Raw genomic sequence first — 21,405 nt, forward strand, 5'->3', positions numbered from 1 at the left:
GATGGACAGACAGCAGATAGATGGATAGACAGGCAGACAGACAGATGGGCAGACAGCAGATAGATGGATAGACAGACAGACAGACAGATGGATAGACAGACAGATGGACAGACAGCAGATAGATGGATAGACAGGCAGACAGACAGATGGGCAGACAGCAGATAGATGGATAGACAGACAGACAGACAGATGGGCAGACAGTAGATAGATGGATAGACAGATGAATGGACAGACAGATGAATGGACAGACAGATGGATAAAAAGACAGATGAAGGACAGACAGATGAATGGACAGACAGACAGACGGATGAATGAATGGACAGACAGATAGACAAATAGACAGATGAGTGGACAGACAGATAGACAGACAGATAGACAGACAGCTGAATGGACAGACAGATAGACATGATAGACAGACAGATGGATAGACAGACAGATGAATGGACAGACAGATGGACAAACAAACATATGAATGAATGGACAGACAGATAGACGGATAGACAGATGAATGGGCAGACAGATAGACAGACAGATGGACAAACAGACAGACAGACAGATGAATCAGTGTTCTGCCCAGGTTTTTTGGAGTGGTGGCCGGGCATCTGCTGCATTCAGGGATGTGGTTTATTTCTATTCTAGATAAGTAGACAACTCCTGGACACTCCAATCAAACATCGTTGCAAAGCAGGCAAGAAGCACCAAACAGAATGTATCACACCATTGATGGTCGATGATCTGAAAGAGCAGACTAAAAGAGCTGCAACTTCTGTCAACAGTCAGGAACTATGTTGTCTAGTCTCACAGTTATACTAGATCATAGTATGCCTATGGCATGGTTAGACGTCTGCCATCCATGCACAATCTGCAGATTACAAACAGCCAGTTCTCCTGTCTAGCAAAACCCTGATGACAACTTTGACTGGTTCTGTTACAAAGCGCCTAGGATATTGTCTTGCTCATAGCTGACATGCAGACTGCTGTGTTGGATCTCACTACTACCTTAGTGCCTTGAGCAATAGATAATAGATTGTATCATAGCAGGGTGGGTCTGCTGCTGTGTCAAAGTGCTCACCTTTCAATAAATGTGTCACCTTTCGTTGCTCAATAACTCGAAGCAAGTAGAACAGTAGGTAGAAAATGTGGAGTGATGGTTGATGTTTATCGAGTGATGGTCGGGCCTGACCACCGTGGGCAGAACCCTGATGAATGGACAGACAGATGGACAGACAGACAGATGGATAGACAGACAGATGGACAGACAGACAGATGGACAGACAGACAGATGGACAGACAGACAGATGGATAGACAGACAAATGATAGACAGATGGACAGACAGAGAGATGGACAGACAAACAGTTGGACAGACAGACAGATGGACAGACAGACAGATGGACAGACAGACAGATGGGACAGACAGACAGATGGACAGACAGGCAGATGGACAGACAGACAGATGGACAGACAGACAGATGGATAGACAGATGGATAGACAGATGGACAGACAGATGGACAGACAGACAGATGGATAGACAGACAGATGGACAGACAGATGAATGGACAGACAGATGAATGGACAGAGAGACCTCCGGACTGCATATGTACTTCCCTTTATTTCTCATGTTCGTAGATGCTCTGTGATCGTCTCTTCAAAATCTACAGACAAGCTGTCGTCGTCGCCGAATCCGAAGCTCCCTACAAGCAGCAGAGGAAAGACTCAATCGCCGTAGCTCTTCGACTAAAAGTCCTCAGTAAGTCAACCACAACCCACAAGTCTCCACATTTGCCTTTCTCTCCTCCTCCATTCATACACATCCAATACCCTATTAATATCAATAATTTTTAGTACTAAATTTTTAAAGATTTTTATTATATTTTTGACAGTAATTTTTTGACACACTCTAAGGCTCTATTAGAAACAAAAACTTTAAAAAAATATTAATACTCAAAATAGTTAATATCAATACACATATAAATTTCTGTCTAATCACCAAGTTTGTATACATCAACGTACACTGTTTCGCTTAGATGAGATTGATGTGGAAGAATATTATCCAACGTTTCTCGACATGGTCAAGAGTCTCTTGGATGGTAAACGGATGCAATTCGGCTGCATGTGGATGCCCCACGTTGAGATCGTGATGCGAATGTTTGTTGTGTTTGTAGGGAACTTGGATTCGAATTTGTTTGAGGACACGTGTCGGGAGATGTTTGGTGTGCATGCGTATATCTCGTTTACAATGGACAAGCTGATACAGGGAATTGTTAGACAAGTAAGTGGGAATGTTGGAGATGGTGTGTGCGCGTGTGTGATTGTGTAAGGGGATAGTATAGGATGGAGATTACGGACGTAGTGGTGAGACATGAATAAGAGATGGAGAGACAGAGAAGTGGAGAGATGCATAGACAGACAGACAGACAGACAGACAGACAGACACATAGACAGACAGATAGATAGACACATAGACAGACAGACAGACACACACACACAATCAACATACAGACAGACAGGCAGGCAGACGGACAGACAGAGACACACACATGCACACACTAATTGAATTTAATTAATATTAATATTAATGAATAAAGATGTAGAGCTTGGGGTGTATTGATGTGAAAGTGTACTTGTGCAGTATATCCAGTTCCAATCTACATGTTTCCGTATGTAGCATTGACGTTCCAACTGCACACAGCAACAGATGGACTGTCATCTCCATGGCCATATTGGTCACGGAGATTACCAGTTCATCTACATTCTATCTCTAGTTTTGCTGTTTTGTCTGTCTACCTTTTATTTATTATTTATTTATTTTTTTATTGTGTGTTGTGCTCAACCAGATCAGTCTGGTTTGTAAAGTCTATTACAAGTACCGGAAGCAAACCCTGCTTCAGAAGTACTTAGACCATCACGGCTGTCTAGAACGAAGACACGACTTTACGAAGGATTCGAGTAGATCCCAGAAGCACTGTTTTCTGTAGGTGCTGCAGGTTGTGATGACCTGGAATAATGTCCAGCCACCGTGCAATATTTGCGTGCACTGTGCCCAAAGCTCCCAAGACCATCGGAACCACCAGTGTTCGACAATGCCACATGCGGCTTATCTTCACTCGCAAGTCGCTGTACTTCGCCAACTTCTCAGCATGTTTCTTGCCAATGTTGCCATCAGCAGGACAGCTGATATCAATAAGAAGACAAGTGTTTGTCTTCCTATTTCTGAGACAGATGTCTAGACGATTGGCTTTGATCCTCCTGGCAGTGGGGATGGTGGTATCCCACATCATAGTAATGTTATCCGTCTCCACAAGCCTATCAGGATGATGCCGGTACCATCTGCTCTCCACTGGAACCCCAAAATGGCGACAAACATCCCAGTGAATGATGGAGGCCACCTGATTGTGTCGATCAGTGTAGTCTGTCGGTGGCAAAGCACTACAGCCTGCCACAATGTGGTCGACTGTTTCCAGGCCTACACTGCACATGCGGCAAGTAGGACTGACATCACGATGTAGAATCTTGCGCTCATAGTACCGAGTCCGAAGAGCTTGGTCATGAGCAGCAACAACCAGTCCCTCAGTTGATTATTTATTATTTATTTATTTATTTATTTAGTTAATAATTAATTTATTTATTTATTATTTATTATTTATTTATTTATTTATTTATTTAGTATTATTTTTTGTTTATTTATTTTGTTTATTTACTTACTATTTATTTATTTGTGTATTTTCTGTTCACTGTTTTCTCTCCATTTATCTTGGTTTATCTGCTTCCATAAACCCTATCCTCCATTTCTATTTCTAGCTTTTATGTTACTGATTTGTGATCTTTTGTTGACGTCTGCTTGTAGCTCCAGAACCTCGTGACTGATGAAACGTGCATTCAAGTTCGTGAGTTGTACGTCGAAGAGTCAACGAACTTGGTACAAGCTGTGAATCGTCCTGCTGCAGAGGCTGCATACCAGAAGAGAGCAGAACAACTACTGAGTGATGAGAATTGTTATAAGCTAGTCGTGGTACATAACTTGCTATGAGTTGTGTTTGTATGTGTTTGTGTGTTGTGTGTATTTGTCTGCTTATGTGTCTAATTGTATGCCTGGCTGCTCTGTTTGTTTGTTCATTTGTTTGTTTGTTTGTTTGTTTGTTCGTCTATTGTCTGTCTGTTTGTGTGGCTGTCTCCCTGTTTGTCTGTCTGTCAGTCTGTCTGTTTGTCTATTTGTCTGTCTGTCCTTTTGTCCGTCTGTCTGTTTGTCTGTCTGTCTGTCTGTCCTTTGGTTTGTCTGTCTGTCTGTCTGTCTGTTTATTTATCCATCTAATTAGTTTGTCTAATGTATGTTTGTAGCACAAGAAAGATTGTAGATTAGAGATTGAACTCATTGACACAGAAGACGACGATCAGTCACTGCAAAATCCGGTTGAGATAGAGGTATGTTACTTTATGTATTGTGGATGGAAACGACACAAGATTTTTCTGTGTGACACTGTGTGTGTATATTTGTTTGTTGCAGAAATGGGCAAGTTATGTGGAGACTTTTGTAAGTTCATCGAGTTTAGCTGAAGACAGTCGATTGGCTGCTCAAGTGAAGGAGAGGCTGACGAATCGTCCGATATTTCTAATGAGGTGAATGTGTCTTATATTAGACTATGGTATTGGAGGGATGCATCTCACAATACACTAGACTATTGTATTGGAGGGATGCATCTCACAATACATTAGACTATTGTATTGGAGGGATGCATCTCACAATACACTAGACTATTGTATTGGAGGGATGCATCTCACAATACACTAGACTTTTGTATTGGAGGGATGCATCTCACAATACATTAGACTATTGTATTGGAGGGATGCATCTCACAATATATTGATTTAAATGTTGCATGTGTGTCAACTGCCAGTTCTTTCTTAGAAATGTTCATGGAACTAAAGCTCGTTTGCGTGGCATTTATCGAGGCAAATCAGAAGGAGCTGAAGACGAGAATGGAGGATCTCCACGTGAAGAAGGAGTTGCTTCCAATGCATCAAACAGAAATCCTCTTACTGGTCTAGTGACTCTTGGAGAAGTTGAATGCAAGTTTGCCACTAACTCGTATAAGATGAAGTTTGTTGCCAACACGAGATCACTCATGTTCAGACCAACAACAAGATACGAGGCAAAGAAGGTGAGTTTTGGTTGATACTTTGTTGGTTAGTTGTTTGACTTGAATGTCTGTTTTCGTGCTTGATTTGATTTCTCATCAGTCTGTTTGTCTGTCTGTTTGTCCGTTCGTTCGTTTATCTGTCTGTCCGACTGTTTGTCCATTTGTCTGTCTGTTTGTCTGTTCGTTTGTATGTTTGTCCTTCTGTCTGCCCTTCTGTTTGTCTGTCTGTTTGTGTGTCTGTCCACCTGTCCATCTGTCTGTCTCTGTCTGTCTGTTTCTCTGTCTGTCTTTCTGCTCGTCTGTCCATTTGTATGTTCGTCCTTCTGTCTGCCCTTCTGTTTGTGTGTCTGTCTGTCTGTTTGCCACTCTGTCTGTCTGTCTGTCTGTTTCTCTGTCTGTCTTTCTGCTCGTCTGTCTGTTTGTCTGTCCATTTGTATGTTCGTTCTTTTGTCTGTTGTATGTCTGTCCGTTTGTCTATCTGTCTGTCTGTCTGTTTCTTTGTCTGTCTGTTTCTTTGTCTGTGTGTCTGCTTGTCTGTGTGTCTGCTCGTCTGTCTGTCTGTCTGTCTGTCTGTTTCTCTGTGTGTGTCTGCTCGTCTGTCTGTCTGTCTGTCTGTTTCTCTGTGTGTGTCTGCTCGTCTGTCTGTCTGTCTGTCTGTTTCTCTGTGTGTGTCTGCTCGTCTGTCTGTCTGTCTGTCTCTCTGTTTAGCCATCCATCCGTCTGTCTGTAGGTGTGTGTGTCTGCTCGTCTGTCTGTTTGTCTGTCTCTCTGTTTAGCCATCCATCCGTCTGTCTGTAGGTCTGTCTGTCCGCCAGTTTGTATATTTGTGTGTGTGTGTGTGTGTGTGTGTGTGTGTGTGTGTGTGTGTGTGTGTGTGTGTGTGTGTGTGTGTGTGTGTGTGTGTGTGTGTGTGTGTGTATGTGCGTGTGCTACAAATCTATCTGATCTTTTCTCTATCAGCTTTTTCCTGCAATCAAACAACGGAAAGCCGATCAATTCGACACCTGGTACGACCAGTGGCTCGAACAGAACACGACCGACTTCCAACAGAAAGGATGCTCAGACTGGTTGAGCGGTCACGTGACCGGCCTCCGACCAGGCTGCGTGACACACTGCAAGACCGTCAACAACGTACCTCAGTACGTCACAGAATGGGCCACCGAATCGAGAGTAGACAGCAAACCCAAGAACGTCGTCGAGGACATCGAAGGGAAGATGGCGGAATCATGAAACGTGTAGTATCCCGGATGTTGCTTATAGTGTAGTATCCCGGACGATGCATCTCGTCTGGCGATTTGGTTGCTCACGTCGTGTGCAGTCTGTGCTAGAGTGCCGGTTGCTTGTTAATAGTTGCGGTTCTTACGCGTCATGTTTATTACATCACTCTCCTGTAGGGCATGGAATTGAAGAGGTCTAGGACATTCTATATGTTGATTCGTGTGGTGGGTGTACAGTGTAGCCTCGCGTAGCCAGACCACACACACACGAACAGCCACTCTCTCTTTCACACACACACACACACACACACACACACACACACACACACACACACACACATGAACAGTCACTCTCTCTCTCTCTCTCTTTCACACACACACACAAACACTGCATCACATTGCTGCAACGAATTTTTCAATCATCTTTAATGGCCGAATAGCAATCAAAAAATAAACGCACGCATATGACGACCACAACTACGAGTGTCTTCCAAAAACTAGAGCAACTATTGCGATATCAAACTACAACATACCCAGTTACCTCATCCGATTCCATGACCTTCAATGCAACATCAGCCTTCGGTGTCTCAACGTCTGCAGCAGCATCCAGACGGTCACTATCATCACCCACTGCTTTGACAGCATCATCACCAGCATCTTTAGTTGTCACTATTTCTGTCTCCATTTTCTCATGTGGAGCATCCAGGGCTTTACTGGTCGTAGCTTCGTCTGATGTTGATGACGGTGATGATGTCTTGTCTCTTCGATACGTTGTTGCAGACATGTGTTGGCCTGCTTTCTTCAGTGGTATGACAAAGCATGTGATGTCGTCTCCGCTGGCTAGTTCATCGCGCTCCGTTCTCCAGCCTTTGCTTGTTAACTGGCCGCGAGCGGACTGCACCAGATTCCTGGCGGCTTTCGTGTACCTGTATGCATGTACACAAGCAAAGTCAGAAAGAATACTGGTACACTTTTGTATTGGAGGAATGCATCTCACAATACACTAGACTACTGTATTGGAGGGATGCATCTCACAATACACTAGATTGTATTGAAGGGATGCATCTCGCAGTACAATAGACTATTGTATTGAACGGATGCATCTCACAATACACTAGACTATTGTATTGAACGGATGCATCTCACAATACACTAGACTATTGTATTGGAGGGATGCATCTCACAATACACTAGACTACTGTATTGAAGGAATGCATCTCACAGCACACTAGACTATTGTATTGGAGGGATACAAAATTTTAACCCAACAAAATACACCCCCCCTGAAAAGAGAAATCACAAAAGACTTCACCAACCTGTCATTAGCAGACTCATGCTGCAACGATTTCATCACCAAATCTCTAGCCTAATGTCCAATACAACACAACACAACGAGACTCAAAGCCGTTAGCATCGCCACTCAGCATAAACACTCCCACCTCCTCATTCGTCAGTCTCTCCCACAAACCATCACTAGCAACAACGAGGACGTCATCATGGCTCAATGATTCATGATCAGTCAAGTCATACAATCGGATCTACACACAAGTGGCTAACAATCATTTGCAGGAAACTTTATGGCATGACTCGTACCTCCGGCATGGGAGTGAGAAACGGTTTGATGTAGAGACCACCAGGAGCTTCAAGGTCGTTATCACCAAACCCTCGGGTTGTAGCAATAGTTGCTAACAGCCGTGCCTGCAGGAGAAAGACAGAAAACACACATAATTATATTACTGTTAATAACATTAGTTATTTATTATTATTTACTTACTTTTATTTTGCTTTAATTTTCTTTTTCTCTCTTTCGTTTTTTCTATATTTTTTCCTTCATTTTGTTTATGTTTATTTTATTTACTCTTGAAGTTTTGTTTTTTCTTTATTTTTGGGTTTTCTCTATTTTTCGTTTATTTCTTTACTTTTTGGTTTTTATTTTTTAATTTCTTTTTTCTTGCTTGTTTCATTTTCTTTCTTTTTTTTGTCAATTTTTTTATTTTTCTTTATTTTTCATTACTTTTTGTAAATTTTTTAATTTTTATTATTTTGTAAATTTTTAGTTATTACATATTTTTCTTTACTTTTTTGTAAATTTTTAGTTTTCTTTATTTTTCATTTTCATTTATTTACTTTCTTTATTTTTTGCTTTTTCCTTATTTTCCTTATTTTTTATTAATTTTCTTTTTTTCTTTATTTTTTGTCTTTTCCTTATTTCTTTATTTTTTATTTTTCTTTATTCTTTAGTTTCCTTTAATTTATGTTTTTCCTTTTTGTTTTTGTTACTTTTTCCTTTATTTTTTACTTTTTTGTTGATTTTTTATTTTTATTCGCAAACAGAAACAACGGACAGCAACGACAAAGCAACTTACTCTTTTTCCTTCCCCTTGTACCATCGGCATTCTCTTCACATCTTCGTCTTCAACCTCTTTGTACGCCCTATACACATCAATAGTCGCCTACAAACTCTACCTTCTCACAAGACAATAACACAATGCACACCATCCGGTCATATGTTTGTCTCTGCACAGGACAACGTTACCAATGTCTTTACTTCGAATGCGTCGCTGGAACTGCAAGCGACCGAAGAAATCGCCCAATAGTTGAGGTTGCATGAACGCCTAGAGGACACAACATGTAGCCACACGAGGAAATAGACTGGAAATTAGTTCCAGTGAGTGAGTGAGTGTTGTGTGTGTGTGTGTGTGTGTGTGTGTGTGTGTGTGTGTGTGTGTGCGCGTGCGTGTGTGTGTGTGTGTGTCTGTGTGTCTGTGTGTGCTTACTATAGCTTGGATTCTTTGTCGATCAGTTTCTGGAGTGAAATCCATAGACATTTCTACAATTTCTCCATCACGAATTATGATGGCCCTGAACAGATAAAAACAGCCAATTTGAAATCACTGCTCAGTTGCATTTCATGCCATAAATGCTGCGTGTGGTGTGGTGGTGGTGGTGGTGGTGGTGGTGGTGTGTGTGTGTGTGTGTGTGTGTGTGTGTGTGTGTGTGTGTGTGTGTGTGGTGTGTGTGGTGTGTGTGTGTGTGTGTGTGTGTGTGTGTGTGTGTGTGTGTGTGGTGTGTGTGTGTGTGTGTGTGTGTGTGTGTGTGTGTGTGTGTGTGTGTGTGTGTGTGTGTGTGTGTGTGTGTGTGTGTGTGTGTGTGTGTGTGTGTGTGTGTGTGTGTGTGCGCGCGTGTCAGTGTGTGCGCGCACGTGTGTGCGCGCACGTGTGTGCTCATGTGCATGGTAGTGTGCCAACCTTGGCACAGATTGTAACTACAATGCGACTCTCAAACACAAACAATCACGTGAACAGCTCGTCAAACCCAAAGTCCACGTTAACTGTTCTCACCTGCAGTCTCCTGCATTGGCAACATACAACGTCTGGTCGATAAAAAGTGACACCAATGCCGTACAACCACCAGAAATACGCCACACCATCCGATCCTCTCGTATCTGATCATCCTGAAACAAACTCCTTGATGACGAGTGGCAATAAACCCACTGATTGTATGTGACTCACCACATCAAAGAAGGCCTGCTCTAGTGCCCCCTTGATGAGATCCCTTACGTCAATAGGCGGAGATGTGGAACCCATCATGAAATCTTCTTCTGGCTGAATGACGCGGTCAGGACGAGTCAAGAGCTCGCGAATGCTGTAGAGATTTGTTAAGACGCGCTGGTGGCAAATGTGTGAGGAGTACATGGAAGCTCCACCGCCTGCATGGCCATCGAATACACCAAAGAACCACACAGGGATAGAAACCTAAAATTGTGTGGAGAGTTTAGTGGACACACACACACACACACACACACACACACACACACACACACACACACACACACACACACACACACACACACACACACACACACACACACCACACACACACACACACACACACACACACACACACACACACACAAACATGTACACACATGCACACACACACACATGTACACACACGCACACACACACACACACACACACACACACACACACACACACACACACTCACTCTCTCTCTCTCTCGCACACACACACACACACACACACACACACACACACACACACACACACACACACACACACACACGATATCCAATCAGAACTCAACTGTAGATTAGAACTACACTAGGCCAAAATCGGTTGAAACACGCGATAAAAGATTGTTGGCATAATGTTCTATATTACATACTGGTAGTACTCTCATTCCACTTACATAACAAACATTTACTAGTTAAACAAGCAGTAATAATTATAGTACAATCAGCAGAAATTAGTAGAGTATTCTGGATAGCAAAACATACAGTCCCTACTGGGGTGGTATTTATGTATGTGCCCTGCATACCCCACATGTTAAAGCCCCTATTTGTTGCATGTCTGTTTCACATCACCCAGGCTCTCTCAAACTGAGGCAGGCAAGCAGGCCATTTATCCATTATGCACATGTGACACTGGAAGTCAGCAGGCACAGTATAAATAATATTATAACACGACAGATCAGCATCCATGGCAACAAGAGGTAACACAGTAGGACACCACTTATCCAACACTCAGGTATCCGCCAGCATGGATTATCCGACGGTGCATGGCTTGTCTGAACTGCGAGGCTGTGCGCATGCTAGGACATACGATTCCTGTGCGTACAGTACTGTATCCGCGATCCATGTGTCGTCAAATTAGATGTGAAGCTCTAGAACCTGGAAGAACAACCTGAAGTTTCAGTAAGCACAATGGTCCTAGTGAATGGGCTGCTGCTGAAAACTACAGCAAGAAGAGCGAAAGCAATGATCCAGACTAAGATTAGTGGTTTCTTTAAGTCTTGACCGTTCCCATTAGTGTTCTCCCTAGTCAAAGAAGTTGTACTGTATTGTACTGTATTAGTACAATTAGATGTTGAGCTTCTTTAAGTATTCTGCGGTCGTTTTCAAAATGCGTTAGTTATCCAATGTTTTCAGTTATCCGACGTCCTTTTAGTCCCATGCCCGTCGGATAAGTGGTGTCCTACTGTACAAGCTCTAGACATCATCATGTGAATGACAGCTAGAGTGACTTTAACAACTACCGTATTCGCCCATAATAACGCCCATACCGAAATAACGCTCATGCCCGTATATATGCCCATGTGTCGCAGGTCAGAACTTTCAGCCAGAAAAACGCCCATGCCCAAGTATACACCCATGGCCAACTAGATGCCCACGATACGCATGCACAGACAAAACAAACTAGGGTCCACAGAACATTCCTTCCGTCTGTGTGCGTTTGATGAGCTGGTGTCTGTATTGCGTGAAAGTGCTTACTATTCTTCGTTACAATTAGCGATCCTGATGCTTTTGACAGGCTTCAAGCCGACCACTCCGGTTTGTGTGTGTATAGTGTCTACTTTCTGTGTCTATGCTGATGGTGCACGGATACCAGTACCTTGACCTTGCAAATGGATAATTGCAAACACTTGTGGTATTTTTGTCCTCAAGTGTTTACATGGTGACTGGCCAAACAACAGCATTTTGCAACCATGTGTAGCTACGCTTGGGACCAAAATAACGCCTATGCCCTAACATACGCGCAGGGCGTTATTACGGGCAAATACAGTATTGGACGAGTTGTGTTTGGCTCCGGTCCTCAAGTTCTTCCTTGAAGTTCTACAGTAAACCGTGTAGACAAGAAGAGCAGACATAAAAGAAATGAGACACGGAATGGTTCAGAGGTATGCCATGTGCTCAGGTCATATTGCACCTGCCCATTACATGAATAATGGCGTAATGGTGAAATCAGTGGGGCTCTGTTGTTGGGATGTGGGCGGGTGATGTGAAACAGACATGCAACAAATAGGGGCCTGAGGTAACTCATCTGTTGCTATGTGTGGTATCTGATTCAATTGATAGAATTAGTTCCAGTGGTATGATGGTTGATACAGAAAGTGATTAGAGTGTCTACAATTAGCAAAGTAAATGACCTTTCGGTTTTGTTTGATTAACGAGGTAGTTTTACAATCGATATACTTAGACTGATGAACGAGAATGAAAATTGACACATTACAGCGATGTGATTACATGCAGACATGATTGTGCACGCTCACACACACACACACACACACACACACACACACACACACACACACACACACACACAAATGGACAATGGACAAATGTTAAGCCCTCCACGTCTTTCGACGTCGACCTTGAGGCCAGTTGTGGAGACAGCTCCTCCTGCCTCTAGAGACAGGGCCTCTATGCGCTACGTGGAGTCTTGGGGCCAGCGCTACAATCCACCTAGAGCTTGGCCAGAGTCATCCAGGGGCACTGACAAAGGCGCAGCTCTGGGACTGGACACCAAGGCCCACACGTACCTGTCTACTGCATGATGTTGCTGCCAAGCTAGCGGTCTTGTCCACCCCAGTCAATGACCAGGTACTCATTTATACTCCTGAGTCAAGAGAAGCAAGTGTGGGTGAGTTTCTTGCTCAAGGAAACTGCGACAGTGTCACCTCCACCAGGATCGAAGCTTCAACCCTCATCACGGAATACAAGATCCCGGATGTCATCACCAACACTCTACCATCTGCTCCACTGAGCCCCCCTCCACACACACACACACACACACACACACACACACACACACACACACACACACACACACACACACACACACACAAGCAGAAAGACAGACAGATAGTTTTGGTGTAATAGCATTCATTTATGAAAACATATGAAAAAGACAGACAGACAGACAGACATACAGACAGACAGACAGACAGACATACAGACAGACAGACAGACATACAGACAGACAGACAGACAAACACACACATACACACACACACACACACACACACACACACACACACACACACACACACACACACACACACACACACACACAAGACAGCAGTGGGGCTAATGTATTATGTAGTAACTAGTACTACCCGCCCTATGGGCGGTGGCAATCTATCCTTGTACGCCACTTCTGCAAAGAAGACGCACCTTCCGCGAGACCGGCGTCATGTGGATCGGCGCGTTACAGACAGACAGACATGTGGACAGACGGAAGTGGGCGTTGCCAAGCGTCTCAAAACCCGTCACATCCGCGAAGACACATTCGCGTAGCAATCTAATTTTAGGTTAATTTTAGCCCGCAAAGCAATGCCACGCGACCGTTCGTCTCAGACTACGCATTTTCGCGACCATCCCAGACCGGCGTCGTGTTGATCAGCGCGTTAGAGACAGACATGTGGACAGACAGACGGAAGTGGGCATTCCCGAGCGTTCGCGTATCATGCACGCACGCATGCAAACCCCTCCTGTTCCTGTCAACGTATTAGAGTGGCGGCTAAGCTAACAGCTTCGGCTGACCGGACAGGCCGGCTAGCCGCTGTAGCATGTGGATTCGTTGACACTTCTTGGTTGGCGTCGCTCCAGTTACTGTCTAGACAGACCAAATGTAGACACACGCATACTATAGCCTAGACTCTACGTATCCTAGACTGCAGCCGGCACATCCTAACTAGAGTCCGTTCAAAGAATGGAGAGCCCGTGGAAAATGTGGTTACCAGATAAGGCCTAGAGGGCGGAAACAACAATATTGCTCTCATCTTGGATTGTAATACTAACAATCGATAAATGAGCATTTAGAGCAGTGGTTGCTACCCAGCCCTCACTGCCTAATATTTAATTTGTCCAGAGATCTGACTCCACCTAGTCACGTGCTTTCGAATGATATGTTTATCAACGGCGTAGGGGGCGTACTTGCCCAGATACGGGAATTTTCCCACGGGCTCTCCATTCTTTGAACGGACTTTAATTACCCTTGCATTTTCTCTTCCCACATTACATGCCTCTGCAGATGCCGTAGCCGACGCTACCGTCGTGAGCCGAAGCCGGCTTACTCCGACTACTGCCAGCGCATCCAGACGATGCAGATGATGGCCCATCCAGACGATCAATGCAGATGAAGCGTAGCCCAACACGTCACATCCGCAAACAAACTCCCGCGCATCCTCCCACTCGGCACTTCCGCGAAGACACATTCGCGTAGCAATCTAATTTTAGGTTAATTTCAGCCCCAAAGCAATCCGACGCGACAGTTCGTCTCAGACTACGCATTTTCCAGCATCCCCATCTCAGACTCTTCTCACCTAGACGTCACAATGTATTCGTGGAGAATGACGTCACTTCCGCGAAGACATCCACGCCTCTCATTTCAGGCCGCCAAAGTCTCGTCTCGGGCCGTCGGAGGCGGTCGAGACGAAATCCGACGCGACCATTCGTCTTGGACTCGTGATCTCACCCGGTCCACCGCGTTTCGCGACGATCCGAGACCGGCGTCGTGTCGATCGGCACGTTACAGACATACAGACATGTGGACAAACGGAAGTGGGCGTTCCCGAGCGTTCGCGTATTATAGTATAGGATTATTACGTAGTGAACTTTAGGTTTGCTTTTAGAGTTTGATGGAAATTTCATTGTAATGGAAATATATGATAGATAGACAGACAGATAGACAGACAGACAGACACATAGACAGACAGATAGACACAGACAGACAGACAGACAGACAGACAGACAGACAGACAGACAGACAGACAGACAGACAGACAGACACACACACACACACACACACACACACACACAGATAGACAGACAGACAGACAGCTACACACACACATGCACATACACATTGACACACACAGTCAAACGCATGCAGGTGCACACACACACCCGCGCGCGCGCGCGCACACACACACACACACACACACGCGCGCGCGTACACACACACACACACGCACACACACGCACACACACACACACGCACACACACACACACACACACCACATGCATGTACCTCTTGTTTCGACTGATCTTCGTCTCTATAACGAATAATCTCATGTGCATACGACGCTTGATCTTCATTCCGATGAAAACTCTTCCCAGCATTAATCGTCCTGCCAACAGAAAGCCAAAACATCCTTAACTACATCACACCACCTCCACAAATAGTTTTCTCTTTTACTCAGCATATCCGCAATTCCAGGGAAGTCGATTGCCATCCGATGGTGACAAGATCGGACGAGTTTCATGATCCTTTGATTCATCGAGCTGCTGTGAGCTGACGTCTAGAAACCCAGGACGATGACTGGAGGGATGTTTTTCCTCCAAAGTGTCCACTTTCTCAAGTGCCCTCGTTTCCCTCGGAGTAGGTATTGATTCAATCCCTCCCATAGCCGTCACTCTCCTGAGAAACAGGAATGGGCGCTACCTTTAGGGAAGCAGCACAAGAACATGCAACTACAGAGTGATGAAAATGGCAATAGAAACTGATGCAACAAAAACAGACCGAGCATGCACACAATGGATGTCACACGCATGTAACACGTTCGTATGCATGCACATGGGACCGTGAGCCCATTGTGTGGCATGTTGTTGGGGACCGTGCGGCCTGATTTCCATACGAAGTTTAACAATAAACGACAAGTCGAGAAAGACGCACTAAAAAGCGGTCTCGACTCGATTATCTCCGACCGACTCATATCTACTAGACCTGCTAATTAGTTGACGGTACACGGACGCGCTGCAAACCGGTAATCACGCGATCACGTGATTGACGTAAGGGGCAGTCCCTAATAACCAAAATCCCGGATAATAAACAATAACCTTTGGAGTATTCGAATCTGGCTCATAGAGTGCGTTGTGTGAACAGCTGCGACAAGCTATTGGTTCGTGCAAGGAGTTGGGAAGTCAAAACCGGTCGTCTGCTCCGTCATACGAACGTGGGCGGCACTACGTTGCTACATACATCAGCTGCTACATTGTGCGTCTGCGTGTTCGCGCGCGCAATTCATTCAAGGTTGACAGAAAGTCTCTTGTTATTAGAAAGGCTCTTACAAAAGGGCGGAAAGGTCGTCTCTACATCGACAGTCGGCGCCTCGTCACGCCATATCTTCACAGCTCGTGTTCCCGCCCTCGTTCACGCAGGTAAGCGAATGATTCAGTGTTGGTGTCACTTCCAGGGACGCGTGTGTTGAGTCAGTACAGTGCAGTCATAGCACCGCTAATGAACCGCAGACGATGATAACTAGAATTCATTGCCGCAACCGCACGGCGCCATGAAATTAACCGTCAACAACCTGCGAGCGATTTGTTTTGATTTCCTAGTCCGTACTTTACCTACTTGAAAGTACAATTTGAATGACGGATATTTGGCAATTTTGTCCAATTAGAAATCGTTGCTAGGCTACCAATTCACTGACTCAAAAGGCGTTGCTAGGGCGTTGCTACAACGCCTTGCGTTAGAATCCCCGTATACATATGATACTCGGTCCAAAATTTTCTTAGTGAATGAATCCGACCGGTACATTGACTGAATGCTGCTGCTAGATGATACAATCGTGACTGAAGGTATTGATTGACAGTGCACGTAGGTCTAACAGGTTTGCGTTGACGCCACTAACGTTTCAGACGTCAACAATCACACGTCCGCCCACGGGCGGCCCAACCACATCCAGCTGTTATTCCTATCGTACACAGTTGTCGTATACACAAACAGGATGCGCGGTTAGGCGGGGGACAACATCCTCATCGTAAGGACGTGCCCTGCTGTCGATACAACTGAACAGCTGGGCCCCTGTGTTACCCTAAGGACCTCAATTAGAACTATCTCTTAAGACAATAGATATGACGCCAGATTCCAATTGGTACTGACCTTGTACGACGTTGTTCTAGATTTGTAGCCAGCCAGACTAGCGTGGTCTAGAATTGGAATTACCCGGATGTGATTGCGTCATGGATCGGGAAGTTCCCTTTGACGCAATTGTGCTAATAAGCATCTGTATGTACGCCATTACTAAAACTAACATCCTTTTTATAGCTGGGAATTCTCGTCCCCATTTGTTACTAGACCTATTACGGTAAATTTCTTCAAGTGTATTTCGACGGCAGCAATTAATTAGACGTTCCCCGGTGTTCACCATCGTCACACAATGGAACAATTAGTAGCATCACATGGGGGACGACGTGAGTTGAAGAGGACCGGGGAATGGGACTGCGTGAGTGTAGAAGGTTGAAGTGTATATAACGCGTGAAAACGTCACTTCGGTCTAGACAAGCTGCGATTCAGTACTCGCCAGGATTCGGCGGATCTCCTAGCTACACAGTATTACAGAGTGCTGACTGCGCATGACAATGTTGACAGCCTGTACCAAGATGCACCATCCAGAGTCATCGCAACTGGTTAGTGAGACTATAATTGTTACCTGACGTAAAGGTGACCGGTCAAAGTACACGTGCACTAGATTGGAATTTGGTCACGGGACTAGCCGGCATGTAGACTACTGCAATTGCTTCGTCCACTCACATTTGTCTTTCTGCAGTTCCAGATCGCCGGTTGGACGATGTCTGAACACGATCAACGCGCACTGTCTCGTGCGGGCGGAAATCGAGGCGATCCTGGTCTGCAACTGCAAGAGGATCCCCATTTTACTCAAGGAAAAATCGCAAAAACGCCGAGTTTGCCCACACATAGCAATGCTGTGAGGCAACAGCCGATTCCATTGGGTAGAGGTCTCAATCATGCTGCTGACTCCATCATTTCTCACGAGGTCAGCCTGACTGCTAGAGGCTCGAGGTCGTCCATGTCTCTCAATCCGAAAGCGGATGATTTGACGCGCGAGAGTACTCGAGTGAAACTGGAACAGTTGAGAATTGGTCAAGGTGGTCACGTGTCTCCTCTCGATGATACACGGGTGAGTGCATGAATATAGATGAAATAGGAAGTATATTTATGTAGGTATGACTGTAATTTGTATGGTTTTGCTCTTTCAGTTTGCAACACAGTCGGAGGACGAGGCTGCTTCTGTTCGGTTTGAGCTAGAAGCTGCTAGAGAAACGATTCATCGTCAAATATTTGCTATCAATGATTTGAAAGAGCAACTCGATGAGAGAATGCTTCAACCACATGTTGCTAGACCGATGGTCGAGGCGGGAACTCAGACTGATGGGTCTGGAGACTCGGGGCTTTGTCATACATCCATTCATTCATTGTCTAGACAGAGGAGTCTAGAACTGGAGGGCAGGAAGGAATGTGTTAGTGTTGACAGCCTTCTCTCACCAACCCAACCCGATTTAGTACTTGATGCGACTCCTCCCAATACACTGTCGTATTCTGATTTGACAGCAGAAGTAAGTGCACGATATTTTGACTACAAATAGTGATATAACTACAAATAGTGATATAACTAACTGTAAATGTGTTTGTCTACAGTTGAAGAAGGTTTACGAAGAAAATGCTGGTCTGCGAGAGAAGCTAGAGGAATCAACTAAGCAAATAGCTTTAGTAAAGGAAGAACTTCAAATGAAAGTGAACAATCTGATGAGAGAACTAGAGAAGAAACGAGATGAGAACAGGCAGTGGAGAGAGCACGCGGAATCTCTAGAATCTAAGAGGATAGCAGCTCAACAGGATTCGGATTCTTTGAGAGAAAAGGTGAGAAGACCACCTCAATGTCTTCCTTTCCGCTTTCAATATGTAAAACAATTTTATTTTTTATCCTGTAGTTTCGGGATCTATATGAGGAATCTGAAAGGGAAAGAGCAGTGAACACCCAATTGCGACAAGAAATTGGGCAAGGAAAGTCTGAAGCTCAACGTTTACAAAGACAGTTGGGATACACTATAGCAGAGGTAAGTAGGTATGCATGTATAATAATTATAATGTATGTGCATGTTCTGATTAATTCTTATTTAATTAGAGTGACAATACGGAGAGCTTATTTGCACTGTCTGTTTTGTAGAAAACTGATTTGCAGGAGCAATTGAATACAACAAAAACGCAACTGTCGGAGAAATGTAGGCAAGAAGTTAGTCAGCAGGTGGGTTCGTCCACTTTCTGTCTAGTTTTCGTTATTTCATACAATCGGATTTGTTTTTTAGGATATTATTCAATGTTTACGTACCCAGTTGCAGGAGTTGAGACAAAAGCAACAACAGTCTCATGACAATGCATTACAACTAGAAGTTTCTGCTCAATCTCAACGACGTAACCTCAACCCTCTCGGTTTTAGTGACTATCGTGCTCCTTTCCCCCAACTTGTTAGCCACTCACCGACGTCTCTAGATCACCCACGTGGCGTTCCACAAGCTAATGATATTCATTTTAGAGGATTAGCAAGAGCTAGTGTAATTCCTCAGTTGAAAGCAATAGAAACAAAATTGTCAAGTGAAACATCAGCAGAAAAAGACAACGAAGTGCGTCCAGTGTGGCATGTCAAGGAAGAAAAACCTACCACCTCAAAAGCACCGGAAAATCCTGACAAACAACCCCAACTTTTTGCTATAGCACAAAGCGACAGCGGACACGACACTGGCGACTCATTCAAAATGCCTTCCGGTTTGGCAGCCGACCAATATGGACCGCTTCAAGCGTGGCTAAAAAAGCAAAACATGAAACCCGCATTTGGAGGAACATACGCAACTCAAATCGATTCTACACCCACCCAACACGCGACTGAGAGGACTCAACACTTACCAGGCAGTCTGCATCCTTCACCAGGCAGTCTGCATCCTTCACCAGGCAGTCTGCATCCTTCACCAGGCAGTCTGCATCCTTCACCAGGCAATCTACGTCCTTTGGTGTCTTTACAATCAAACGCTCCAACATTTCAGACGATTGAGTCAATTCCTAAGTCATCTATGGGGACCTTCCAGCCACCTGTACCGCGAATGTCGGTAGGGTTGATGAACTCACCTCACAGTCAAGCTTCCTTCTCACCTCTTGTCGACACGACGAGACCTCGCGCTCCCGCGCCCATGGCGGAGTTTCAACCGCTTATGATGGCACGGAGCGTGCACGGTGGACAGACAGAAATTCCGTCTACTTCGTATGCTCAGCAACACGCGCAGCTCGGAATGCAGTCACCAGTGCGTAGCCTATTGTCGCTGAAGCCTCCAGACCGTTTAGCTTGTGCACCACCGGTTACTATTCAATCTAGCACTCCGTTTAGTCTTCAGACGATGGGAGCGTCGGTTAGTGAGCGGTCGATGGTGCCGCGGTATCTCAAGTGTCCACAGTGTGATCGCAAGTTCGACTCTCGAGATATTACGTCATATCGCGAACATTTGGAGAAGTGTTTAGTCTAGAGTGGAGACGTTTGGTTTTCTAGTAGGTTTTGGCGTTTTACAATGAAAGTAAAGTCTAGAGGCAGTAGACTTTCTAAATCTATATATTCATATTTACAGAGAGAAACAGTACAGTACTAGCGAAACTGACAAATTGGGTATTCGTAATTATTTATTTAAGTTAAGTGAAGTGGTCGAATGACTCGTATCTGTTGTACTGTTTCATAAAGAAGAGATATAAAACAAATATATATATATATATTTTGCTCTAAACGGTGGTGCGTCGTGCTTGTCTTAATTGACGGTTGTTGAGCGTAGCCTAGCTACGACATTGCTATTATTGCAATCTTCATCCAATCAGGGTCGGATCCAGAGGGAGATTCAGGGGGTTGCAACCAACCCCCTCTTTTCCAATAGGCATGGTTTAATAATTTCATATAATTTTATTAGAAAAGAGAAAATTAGTAATGCTACAAATAACTGCTACCAAAACAACCCCCTTTTAAAAAATTTCTGGATCCGGGCCTGTGGGCCAATGCATATGAATTCAAGTCCCAGATGCCGTGTCATCACCACTGTGAAGTTGCAGCCATTAGCTCATTGGATGTATAGTAAAAGTAGATGCAAATGTATACTTGATAGCTCGCATGAATTAAGAGTAATCTGTCACATGAATTAAGAGTAATCTGTCGCATGAATTAAGAGTAATCTGTCACATGAATTAAGAGTAATCTGTCACATCAATTAAGAGTAATCTGTCACATCAATTAAGAGTAATCTGTCGCATGAATTAAGAGTAATCTGTCACATCAATTAAGACTAATCTGTCACATAAATTAGAAGTACTCTGTCACATAAATTAGAAGTAATCTGTCACATGAATTAAGAGTACTCTGTCACATAAATTAGAAGTAATCTGTCACATGAATTAAGAGTACTCTGTCACATA

At 44.3% G+C, this 21,405-nt stretch overlaps 3 protein-coding genes across 11 annotated transcripts in view; 2 read left to right on the forward strand and 1 right to left on the reverse strand.

The window, feature by feature from the left end:
* Positions 1-6,571, forward strand: part of LOC134187515 (paired amphipathic helix protein Sin3a-like) — a 29,134-nt gene extending 22,563 nt beyond the window's left edge. For all 3 annotated transcript variants that reach the window (XM_062655652.1, XM_062655654.1, XM_062655653.1), the window contains 8 exons: positions 1,629-1,749; positions 2,027-2,089; positions 2,165-2,271; positions 3,847-4,011; positions 4,338-4,421; positions 4,504-4,616; positions 4,906-5,158; positions 6,098-6,571. In XM_062655652.1, the coding sequence (XP_062511636.1) occupies positions 1,629-1,749; positions 2,027-2,089; positions 2,165-2,271; positions 3,847-4,011; positions 4,338-4,421; positions 4,504-4,616; positions 4,906-5,158; positions 6,098-6,367 (1,176 nt within the window). In that variant the 3' untranslated portion in view covers positions 6,368-6,571. The remainder of the gene's footprint in view (positions 1-1,628; positions 1,750-2,026; positions 2,090-2,164; positions 2,272-3,846; positions 4,012-4,337; positions 4,422-4,503; positions 4,617-4,905; positions 5,159-6,097) is intronic.
* Positions 6,572-6,756: 185 nt separating this feature from the next.
* Positions 6,757-17,110, reverse strand: LOC134188171 (protein phosphatase 1H-like). Of its 4 annotated transcripts, none has more exons than XM_062656370.1 (12): positions 17,047-17,110; positions 15,358-15,603; positions 15,190-15,289; positions 9,867-10,109; positions 9,696-9,808; positions 9,132-9,216; positions 8,851-8,969; positions 8,721-8,787; positions 7,948-8,052; positions 7,794-7,892; positions 7,671-7,720; positions 6,757-7,280 (listed from the first exon to the last, which is right to left on the reverse strand). In XM_062656370.1, the coding sequence occupies exons 2-12, from the start codon at positions 15,564-15,566 to the stop codon at positions 6,872-6,874; spliced, it is 1,599 nt and encodes a 532-aa protein (XP_062512354.1). In that variant the 5' UTR covers positions 15,567-15,603; positions 17,047-17,110; the 3' UTR covers positions 6,757-6,871. The 4 variants fall into 4 exon arrangements, with proteins under 4 accessions (XP_062512354.1, XP_062512356.1, XP_062512357.1 ...); XM_062656372.1 differs by having other exon boundaries at positions 15,358-15,579; positions 17,047-17,105; XM_062656373.1 differs by lacking the exon at positions 17,047-17,110 and adding an exon at positions 16,230-16,298 and having other exon boundaries at positions 15,358-15,579.
* LOC134188170 (uncharacterized) lies at positions 16,185-20,729 on the forward strand. Of its 4 annotated transcripts, none has more exons than XM_062656368.1 (8): positions 17,275-17,573; positions 17,714-18,085; positions 18,165-18,521; positions 18,604-18,825; positions 18,897-19,022; positions 19,133-19,210; positions 19,272-19,869; positions 19,912-20,729. In XM_062656368.1, the coding sequence occupies exons 1-8, from the start codon at positions 17,520-17,522 to the stop codon at positions 20,475-20,477; spliced, it is 2,373 nt and encodes a 790-aa protein (XP_062512352.1). In that variant the 5' UTR covers positions 17,275-17,519; the 3' UTR covers positions 20,478-20,729. The 4 variants fall into 4 exon arrangements, with proteins under 4 accessions (XP_062512353.1, XP_062512352.1, XP_062512350.1 ...); XM_062656367.1 differs by having other exon boundaries at positions 17,323-17,389; positions 17,445-17,573; positions 19,272-20,729; XM_062656369.1 differs by lacking the exon at positions 17,275-17,573 and adding an exon at positions 16,185-16,319 and having other exon boundaries at positions 19,272-20,729.
* Positions 20,730-21,405: the final 676 nt, after the last annotated feature.

Source organism: Corticium candelabrum, chromosome 12 (genome assembly GCF_963422355.1).
Source record: "Corticium candelabrum chromosome 12, ooCorCand1.1, whole genome shotgun sequence".
NCBI lineage: Eukaryota > Metazoa > Porifera > Homoscleromorpha > Homosclerophorida > Plakinidae > Corticium > Corticium candelabrum.